At 34.1% G+C, this 11,508-nt stretch overlaps 1 protein-coding gene across 8 annotated transcripts in view; it reads right to left on the bottom strand.

Annotated features, from left to right (window-relative positions):
- Nucleotides 1-566: 566 nt before the first annotated feature.
- Nucleotides 567-11,508, bottom strand: part of LOC143240481 (ras-responsive element-binding protein 1-like) — a 41,096-nt gene continuing 30,154 nt past the window's right edge. For all 8 annotated transcript variants that reach the window (XM_076482970.1, XM_076482974.1, XM_076482971.1 and 5 more), the window contains exons 2-4: nt 10,969-11,172; nt 8,788-8,990; nt 567-8,522 (exon numbers count right to left, since the gene is read on the bottom strand). In XM_076482970.1, coding sequence (XP_076339085.1) covers nt 4,194-8,522; nt 8,788-8,990; nt 10,969-11,172 — 4,736 coding nt within the window. In that variant the 3' untranslated portion in view covers nt 567-4,193. The remainder of the gene's footprint in view (nt 8,523-8,787; nt 8,991-10,968; nt 11,173-11,508) is intronic.

The raw sequence follows: 11,508 nt of genomic DNA, 5'->3' as shown, positions 1-11,508 counted from the left end.
CTGCTAGAAGCCGGGTTTCGATACCTGTGGTGGGCAGAAAACAGATAGCCTTTTGTGTAGCTTTGTGTTTAAATACAAAAAAACAAACAAACAATTCTCCATTAGATGACTATCTTAACTTAAGCAGTTATAAACACCAAATGCTAATATGAACTCATAAACCATTATCTGTTTGTTTGTTTATAACTGAGCACAAAGCTACACAATGGGTTATTTGTGCTGTGCCTATTGCGAATATCGAAACCCGATTTCTAGCATTATAAGTCCGCAAACGTTCCACTGTACTACTAGATAGCTTAAACCACTGCAGTATGTTAAAATAGGAATTATTTTTCCTGAGCCTACAAGATATTTACGTAAATGCTTGCTAGAAAAAACAACAAAAGTGCTTTGAACATATGACCAAAAGTAGGCCTTCTAAAAGTGTAACCTAAAACTATGCAGTTTATTCCAAAAGTAATAAAACAAACTGCAAGTTGTGATCCAAATATCTCTTTCATTTTGTATGTAAATAAGTACCTACGGTTGATATCGAATGAGTGACAGAATAAATGATCACAAACATATATTGGTCAAAATCAGTTTTATTACTGTGCATGCTCAATCACAAATATACAATTACATTCTAACGACTATTTGGTAAATGGAATGATTGCTTCAAAGGCATGTGATGGTATAACTCAGAGACAAAAACTGTAATCATATATTAAACATTTAGAAGGATGGACATTTTTCATTTCATCCTGCGTATTGCTTAACTATATTTATTTATTAAAGCACTCGTATACTCTGAAAATGTAATAGCCATTTGACTAGCTCCTCCTATTAATAGTTAAATAAGATGATGACAGTTTTTGTTACAGCACAATAAAATGAATATATATTTCATAATGATGTATTTCTGGTAATACTACACTTAAAGTGTTCTTTTAAATTTACCTGTAACTTTATTCGCTCTTCCTTGCATTACAAAATTAATATTTTCAATCGAAAAACTGGTCTGGGAATATTGCTTATAAAATCACATTTTCTCTGGAATGAAATCAACAAACTTCTTGTACGAATTATACTTAAAGAATTAAAGCAAGTGATGCTGCAGTGATTACGGTGGGTTATTTTTTAAAAGCAGCTACACTGGAAGAAAAAAAATTACTGTACAAAATTCATTTTACAGTTGGAAGCGATTTTATCCAATTTTAATAATCATGGAAGGACAAACATCTCTTCCAACATTACTCACTCGATTGCCTAACGTGTACAGGATCATTTTGATTCTCCTACATATTTGGTCAGTTTATTTCGAAGAGAAAAAAAGAAGTTATATATATGTAATATTTAAAACTTTTTATTTTTCTTTTGTACAAAATGGGACAAAAACGTTTTATTTTCAAAGGAACATTACAATATTTTTAAATACTAATTTTTTTTTCTCCATTTAATCTGCATAAAAAGTGTTATTTTGTATAATGGTTCTTCTTTAAGAAGTTAACTTCGACTTCGTTATACTTCCAACCGAAATATACTTTGTATATGTACAACGCACGGGATGTGGACGGTAAGTATTGGACTCGAGCATAAGACTGTAGATAGAATACTAAAACTACTAGTTTTCTACACTGACTCACGCTTCTAATAGTTCTAATGACATCGCGTAACTTATATGGCTCTCCTTCTAGGCAGATTATCCAATAAAAGCAGTTTTGCTAACTAGTAATTACTTTTGTTAGGTACATTTATCCAAAATGAGGCTTAGTAAATTCAAAGATTCAAGCCTTTTTCAGCTATCCAGAGTTAATAGTTAAAAACAGCTTGTTTAGAATAAAGAAAAAAATAGTAATGTATTTATAGCTGAATGGTTTAAACAAGAGAGTTCTATAAATAGTTTTGTATTTTACTAACATGATAAACAATTTCATTGGATAATCAGACAAGTTTGTAATGAAGTCCAGCACATAAGTATCTGAGGCATAAAGTAATAGATCAAACATTCATTTAAAGATTTGAAACATTATTCTATACCATTATTTTTAAGTGCAAACTAAGTCTAAGAAAATTTATGAAATGTGAAACACAGTCCCAATGGGCATATTGGTTATGATTTGGTGCTTTAATACCAAGAATAACTGTACGATAAGTAACTTCTTCATATAATAAATACCTTTTCTAAAATTCTAAACCATTCCAACACACATTTGTCTATTAGAGTAACTTTATAAAATTGCTGACTTAAAAGACCATGTGTTATTCAAACGTATACATATGCACAAGATAGCTTTGCAAAGTCGAGTAGTAGTGGACGTTATATATGTAATGTATGTAATGTTATATATGTTATAAATGTAATGTTATATATGTTGTGTATGTAATGTTATATATGTAATGTGCTGGAGCAAATCTTGGACGCAAATTTCCAGTTTTTCGCTCATATTCAAGCAAAAGAGAAGTGTTTGGTTGCTAGAGAGAGTATATATATATATATATGTGTGTGTGTGTGTGTGTGTTATCATTGCATAGTTCAGCCTATGAATAACAAACTGACCACAGGAAATAAAAGATTACTAATAATGAACAATAGTGAAAGACAGCATGCATTTGGTGGACGGCATCTAAAAGCACATTCCAAATAAGTAAAAACCAATCATCTATTTTTTGTAATAAACAAGATGATGATTACCTTGTAATTATTTTATGCTATCAGCCATATCCCAGATAAACTTTAAAAATACTTTTTAACTTTGATAATAGATACTGGGCTAAATAATATAAGGCATTTTACACAAAATTTCTGTAAGTTACGAAAATTCGTATGCATCAGTTTAATAATTTTATATGAAGTTTTATTATTATTTTTTTTACTTATCACAGAAAATTCTGACAACTAGGTGCTGTGCACTTAGTTCATCAACATGAACACAACTTACAAAAACATTATGATCTCTTACAGCAGTTCCTGACAAATCAGAACAATTCCTACATAATACAAAATTAATGAAAATTATATTTCTTTGCAATATTTTAAGAAAGATAAGGCGACTTAATTGTTATAAACCCGCAGGAATAATAATAATAACTTTAAAACACTCGTTAATTGTGAACATATTTGGGTATTTTTGAGAGAAAAAGAGACAGTTCTTTATTTGATTTTATAAAAAAAACTTGCAGTAACTTATAATCCTGACGTATTGATATATGGAAAATGACTTTTATAATAATATGCCACATCTTTAAAACATGTATAAAATGGTTTCAAATGAATACTTTACAATAGACCAAGTAAGAAATTAAAGACAGTATTTCTCACAATATCATGTTAATGTATTCTTATTTTTATCATTGTTACTAATCGCATTAAAATCTGCAATCATTATTTTCATTAGAATTCTACGTGTTTACCCAGTTAATAATGCTTATATTCTACTGGTCCACTTTACAACGATATATATATATATATAACTGCTACTAGTTAATTTCAAAAATACAATAACAAGTTGAATCAAAACCTTACTGCTATCACAAATTTAAATGTTATAACAACATCAACATTAAATATTGATCAATAAACAACTGGCCCCATTCAACCACTATACCAGTAATATTATCTGAAATGAGACCTTTACATAAATATATGAAAATGAACATAATTATAAAAAAATGAAATGATAAACTCAAAACTCCATAACTTTGTGACTGGATCGTGATCTTTCCTGAGAAACAAAGGAAGGAAGAATTACAAGATTTAAGGAACTTTTTACAAAGCTTATCAAGAAGCAATCCACTAGTTGCTTTACAAACAAAACACAGAATTTCGTTTTCAAACACAAGTAATAAATCAATGCATAGCCTATTTCTGCATGTTGGTTAGGAAGCTGTTGAAAATTCACTTGAAAATGAATTCACAGTATGACGTTGACATTTAAAATTTTATTAAACGTGCTTTCTACTAACAGTAAGACAGACAGTGAAGGATACGAACTGTCATAGCTTTTGAACTCCAAGGAGTTTAGCAGCAGAATCGGCAGAATCAAGCATCTGGTCAATGATTGTCGAATCTTGGATTCCAAGTAGATCTTGGATCAAAGCGTTCTCGTCCTCTGCTACTTTGCTGATCTCTTGAGAAGTTTTGTTTGTAAATGATAATTCTTCATTTGCAACTGATGTGCTGCCCGTGGTTGTCCACTCCGAGGAGGAATGAGCTAAACCTTTCGAACGAGGTAACAAATACAGTAACGAGTTTTGACTTGGTTTTTTCGTGACTTTGATTTTGATCGAAGGCTAAATTTCATTGGTGGGCAGTCTTCATCTGTGCTGTCCTGAAAAGCCAAAGTTGCATGTCCTTGATGTTTACGACGATGACGTGTCATACTATGCTTCAGAGAAAACTTGCGATGACAAATGTCACAAGCAAAAGGTCGCTCACCAGAGTGTGTCCTCATGTGACGTCTGAGATCTTCTGTCGACCAAAATCGACGTAAACAGAAAGCACAGATAACTTTTCGTTGAATATAACCCAACTGTTTACTTCTGGAGTCGTTTTCATCCTCCTCGTTGTTATTGTTGATAATATTCATATCTATCGGTGAAGGTAACATGGCCTCTTTCTCCAAGCCTTGTTGGTCTAATGCCCCCTTATTTATTAACAGCTGATATTCAGAGTTATGGATTAGCTGCAAGTGGTCAAGACATTCTTGTCTCTTGCCATAAGAATTGTCGCATAAGTGACATTTATAGGGTAGATCCAAATGTTGTCCTGTATGGGCATCAAGTTCTTTACGTGAAAGAAAGGTTCTATCACAGCACTGACAATGCATATCGTTCAAGGGTTTATGCTGTTTTGAGTCTGAACCAGAACAATCGCCTTCTGTATCCAGAGCACTCTGATTAAATGAATCTTTTTGCTCGTTCTCACACACTTCTAAGGCATTAGAATGGTCTTCATAATGCTCGTGATTATTAAGTTCAGAATCTGAATAGCGAGGTCCAAGAATTCCCCCTTTTTTGGTCCAGTGTTTTAAGTAGTAATGTTTTCTAAGGTTTCCTGGAGTTGAGAACGTGCTACTTGGACAGATATTGCACTTGAATGGCCTTTCGGGAACACTCCGTGAATGAATCTCACTATTACGGCCGTGTTTACGAAGCAAGTGTCTCTCACAATTCGACTTTGTAGTGAACCAAATTGGACATCGAGGGCACTTGAAAGGCTTTTGGCCAGTGTGAGTTAAGATATGTCTGCGCAGAGAACTTGTCCATGGAAATTTTCGAGAGCAAAATGGGCAGGAAACGCTGTTTGGAGAATCATTATAATAACTTTTCTTTTTAGAAAGAGCATTATTAACAGACTGTGTACTATCTTCGGCCGAGATTTTACACTCTTTGATTTCAGGTTGTACTTTTTCAGTAATCTCAGAACTACTGCTGGGTTTTCTATCATCTGTTTTGGCATCCATCAGGTACTGACGAAATGCCTGAGAATTGGCAGTATCAATAACTGAAGAAACACTGGCTAAGTCTGCAGCACCTTCTGAATCACTAGTAATTTTTTTGTTACTCTCACTGCTACTTAAAGTTGAGTTATTGCCACGAATTTTGTCAACTTCACTGTTGATATCACCAGTTTCAAAAGAAGTAGAACGTTCGGATTCTTCAGCTAGAGTTAAATTGAGCCCTTGTTGTTGATAATCTAACTCTACCGATTTGTTTTCGTTAACGCATATTGTGTCTTCAGTTTGGTCGTTTTCTTGAGCTTTGTTTCCAAGAACAAGGTCTCTGAGCGCAGCTCTAGTTTTACTGGAAAGAGCTGGGGCACTAGGTTTTTGCACAGAAGGAGTTAAATTAGGAATGAAGTTTCTGCTTCTTGTGGGTCGGGCATATTCAGGGTGTTTTCTTTTAATATGTCGTTCCATGTTTGATTTCAAAGTAAAACCAGCTGAGCAGTAGGGACAAATGAATGATCTTTGGTTTCGTGGAGCTAACTTGTCATTTACCATTTTAAAGTTCATGTAAACATCGTCGTTTTGCTTCAGAGTTCTGGGTCTTGGCGAAATGTTTGTTGAAAAGGAAATATTCATATAGGGAGAACCAGAAATTCTAGGTAGACCATGAAATTTGTTCGTTGTACTAAGTTTAGATCCCGAAAATAGTGGTGGTGAAACGTGGAACTGTTGAGAATTAGAAGCGAAAGAGGTTGGGAAATAACCAGGCATACTGAAAATGCTGGCTGGTTTCGCAATTTTATATAATTCTGATTTATTGCTTGTTTTCAGGCTCAGGTCTAAAGCATGCACAGCAAGGTTCAAAGGTTCCTCTTGTGGAGGAGGCATAGTTGACAAGATGACAAGACTATTGGCAGCCGATACAATATCATCAATGCTACTAAGATCTACACTGCCTGTTCTACTTGATGTTCGAGAGATATGCTCTATTTGCAAGGCCAAATTCAAAGGCTGATTAGTATCTGTTAAATTTTCAGACTGAGACCCAAATGATGACTTGCTGCGATCGTCTTTATGTGGACTTTCATCTGACAGAATAAGGGATTCTTGGTCAGATATATCACTTGTTACATTTGCAGAAACCACTTCACTGAGTTTTTCTCTCATATCAGGATGTTGCTTCATAACGTGCCTGATGCAGTTGTTTTTCGTAGAAAATCCTAAATGGCAGATATTGCAACAGAATGGCTTTCGGCTACAGCTATTTTGTAGTGATCTTAGATGATGTCGAAGTACACGATTAAACTTAAAGTCCACGTTACAATACTTACACACGCTAACTTTAGTATTAATTTCCTTGGGTGACTTTAATTCAGCCATGTTCGGGTTATACTGCATAGCACTTCGAATTTCTATTTTGTTTACTTTTTTATGACGTTTTCTGACATGGCGTTCACAGTTAGCTTTCGTAGTAAAGGCATACTTGCATATACCACATTGAAAAGGCCTCTCCCCATTATGAGTTCGTAAGTGACGGATTAGTGTACTCTTGTCTAAGCTAGTATAGGTGCACAAAGAACAAGAGTAAGTTGTACATCCCTGGGAGTGGCACCTTTTGTGTCTTTTTAGAGCACTTGCACTTTTAAAAGAAAAGTTGCAATAATCACATGGAAATTCTCCCATTTCATTAAGTTGACCCGAAGGTTCTGAGTTATGGTCATTGCTTGGTTTGTTTTTAGTGTTAGACTGTTCGGTTTTAGATGGAGAAGAAGGACTGACTGCAGCTGTATCAGCTACTAGGGGAGACTCTGGTGAAACACTAGTGGTAGGTTGAGGTGGGGAAGCTGGTGAAGCAGCTACAGGTGAAGATCGAACGCTGGACAACAGTGGAGACTTAGATGTAACCGACAAAATCGACTGTATATCAGCAAAATCTCCAGTCGGTTCAGTGGCCATACCCTTTCTAACTTCTTCTTTAGGTTTCCCATAAATGAAATAGGATGGATTTTCAAAAATTCCTTCTCGTGTCTCACGATTTACTGGCTTCAATGCTACCTCAGATCCTTTGGTTTGCAATTCTAAAAGAGCAAGAAAATCTTGTTTTTTGGGTCCCAAATGATTTGACTCAGAATTCAGTGTTTCTATGCAGTCTTTGTCTGCATGTACTTCTTCGAAGCAACGTTCAATCGCTTTATGTTTTAGCTGGTGTGACTGTAGAGAAAGTGGAGACTCGAAGTCGCATCGACAACTTGGACAATAAGTTGTCATCTTTTCGTTATGATTAATTTTATGAAGTCGAAGAGCACTTCCACAAGGAAAACCCTTATTACATTTTGGGCATTGAAAATTGTGAAAGGCACTACTTGGACGTCGTTTATTTTGTTCACAGTATGTCTTTGCAATCAAAGAAAATTTATCCAAAGAAAAATCAACAAATGTGACATCTCGAAATCCAACACTGGGTTGTGCAAGAGTATTTTGCGATTCCAATTCTTTCTTTTTTTCCTGAGTAATGCAATAGCTTTGTTTAGAAGGTGAAATAGTAACACCACCTTCAGAACTTGTATGTGGATCATGAAGTTGCTTGTCCATATGACTCTGAAATTGACATTTTTTACTGAGATCTTCCTCAAAAACGGGAACACCGTACGAACTATTGTTTACTGTGTTCACAGTCTCCGAGCCCACGCTTAATTTTTTCATAACAGAATCGGAAACGTGAGAATTTTGCTCACTACAAAGCTTTCGTTTAGATGTCGGTTTAGATTTCGATTCTTTTGCGATCTTTACGCCTTCCTGGTTCTCATCCGAGATACCGTGGGTCCGCATATGGCGATGCATGTTTCCGTTCGTGGTAAACGCCATGTTGCAAATTTTACACTTGAAAGGGCGTTCCCCTGAATGAACAAGCATGTGGCGATCTAAGGAACTAGTAGAACTGAGAGTTTTACCACAAAGACGACAAGTTCTGCTCTGATCGTTTGGATTGTGCTGACGAATATGTACGGTAAACGAATGGGCCGAGTTCAGTAGCTTCTCACATAATGGACACGAGAAAGGACCTACTTGTGTCGACGAAACTTCGATTGCAGCCTGTGAAGGGAAGAATATGACATTTAAAATGTGTCCCATATAAAGGGAAGATCAAAAGGGCCTCATTATTATCAGTAATCAAAATTTTAACTTGTATTTAATTAAACTTGCTCATAGTTAACGAATTAATGGTTTGATGCAACATTAATAAAAAAAACAACTGAATATCCCAATTCAAATATAGTCAAATGTTAAGAGCACGATAATAATGAATTATTTTCAATAATTACCAAAGTAAACAAATTAGTCGAATAGTGATAACTACCTTTTCGTTACTCCTTTCTGGCTCTTGTATCGTGAGGATGTTATTTTCTCCTTTATCCACTGATGAGAAATTCTGATCCGATTCTTCAGTCGGTTCTTCTCTACTCTCACTAGCTGTTGTGTTTTTCTTAGTGATTGTCCTTTTCTTGTCGATCAATCTATCTTCTTCATTGTCATCCACTGGCTTAACTTCTTCAATTGCTTCTGTTTCAAAAGGTAGATAAAACAATTGGTTATAATGGCATACAGGTGCACCACAAGTTTCTGGACTCAGTTCTCTTTCTCTTTTCACAACAATTAGTACACTTAACACTGATATATAATATTTTCAAAACCTTTTATATATATATATATATATATATATATATATAAACAAACACAATAAAGCATTCTTACTAAAGTAAAACAACATACGGAGCACAACAGTGTGTAATTTATAACTTGAAGGAGAATGTGAAGGCTCACTAGGAATGATGTGTGTGTGTGTGTGTGTGTGTGTCTAGTATTGATGCTGAATTTTGGTTTTGAAATTGTTAAAAATAATTTTAAAATAAAAAGGCATTTAAAAAGAAAAAGTATAGAATCTAAAAGAAATATTACACATTTCGTTGCTATTTGTATAGATTGTTGAATAATGTGTGTTTTCTTATAGCAAAGCCACATCGGGCCATCTGCTGAGCCCACCGAGGGGAATCGAACCCCTGATTTTAGCGTTGTAAGTCCGTAGACTTACTGCTGTACTAGCGAGGGAGCATTGTTGAATAAACCCAAAGAAAAAAATTTCTCTAATAAATGTATTTTCAGTTGTGCAAGAAAAAAACTGTATTATATAATTCAGGTTATATTAAAAACTGCCAAAACAATAAAGAACAATAATAAAGACATTTTGTTTTTTACTAACAGCTCACTTAATTAAAATTCTAAAAATACAGCATATATTTTATAATATGTACATTGTGGTGGATTCTATATTGTTGAAACAGATAATTTAAGATTAAGAATAAGTTTATATAAATTCAATGTTACATGCCCAAAAAACGCCCCATATATGCCAGCAGACATTTTAAATAATGTATTTTGAAAAAAACAAAATTAAATTATGAAAGAACCGTATTTTCATATTCTCCCTTTTAAGGAATGTTAAACATATAATATTATCGTTCGAAAATATTATATACTTTTTGTTTACCCCGCTTAAGAGGGCAAAAGTAACTGGTTGCGTACAGTCAGTAAAAAGTAGGAATGATTAAAACTGTTATTAGACTTACAACAAAAAAAAAGTAAGTAAGAATATAAAATTATAAGATAAATAAGTTACATTTCCGTAACAATAGGAGAATTGTTGTTGTTTTTTAATTTCGCACAAAGCTACTCGAGGGCTGTCTGCGCTAGCTGTCCCTAATTTAGCAGTGTAAGACTACAAGGAAGGTAGCTAGTCATCACCACCAACCGCTAACTCTTGGGCTACCCTTTTCTGTAACGAATAATGGAATTGACCGTCACATTATAACGCCCCTACGGCTGAAAGGGCGAGCATGTTTGATGCGACAGGGATTCGACGACTCTCAGATGACGAGTCGAACGCGTTAATCACCTTACCCTGCCGGGCCATAAGAGAAAGTATAATTTGAATAAAATTTCAATTTAAAAAATAAAGTATATTGACTAATTTTAGTTATTTGCGAGTATTTTTAATGTACTTAGTGCACGCATGGAAAATATGCGATTTTAGATTTGAAAAAATACACGTATTTAATTTGGATTATTTACGTTTTTTTTGAAAAACGATATTGTATGTTTTTGTTATACATTCTTAGTAAAATTACATCATGAAGTCAAAAGAGGTTGAAAAAATTAATAAAGGAGAGAAAAAAATAGAATAGTCTGATATTTCACTGTTTTCATAAACTATAAAATATAAAGGCATGTATAAAATTAGATCTACTTCATTCCGAACTAAACTACATATTTATTAAGCCTAATCTTCAGAAGTCATTGTAAAAGACATGATTTATCACTAAAAGTAAACACTACTGTGTGTGTTATAAATCTTAGTAATAGATATCAATTTTTGTGATATATAAGCTTTTAATCGTTAAAATGTATACCAACATCGTTTTCTTTGCTCTAAACTCTGTATATTGGGTTGTCACTTACAAAGACATTTTTACTGTCAATATACCTTTGTCACTCAATGTAGGATTGTCCACTTTCGATAGCTCTTTCTCAGAAATGTTCTCTCTATTCAGTGTGCCCGACTGCTTCATGTCATTCGCTATTTCGCCACCTAGTGGTCGATATTGGTAAGCATACCCGTGAAGGGTCTGGGGCGAATAGATTCCACAAATTGATGGCGTTTCCCGTATTGATTCACCGCAGGATCGATCTGCAACAATAATAAAAATTATGCATTTGTAAACATGTTGATCTGTCCTTCGGCACAAAAGGGTTAGTATTATAACAATTCAAAACACCATGACCCCAAAGTTCAAAAGTTAGATTTAATGAAAAGATTAGTTTGGGTTCCGCGAGGTGAACATTAAAAAGTAAGAACTACGACATAATATTCTCCATCTCGAACAACAACAAATATTCTATAATTTCTTTCATTTGTTATAGATAATAAGTAGTTCTGAAAGAAAAAAACAACATGGATCATTGGTGTGTCTTATATATAAAGATCCATTTCCAGATGTCATTTAAACAGCTCATCAGATACTTC

This window comes from Tachypleus tridentatus, chromosome 13 (genome assembly GCF_004210375.1).
Source record: "Tachypleus tridentatus isolate NWPU-2018 chromosome 13, ASM421037v1, whole genome shotgun sequence".
Classification (NCBI taxonomy): Eukaryota; Metazoa; Arthropoda; class Merostomata; order Xiphosura; family Limulidae; genus Tachypleus; species Tachypleus tridentatus.
This window is presented reverse-complemented; position numbering and strand designations above follow the sequence as displayed.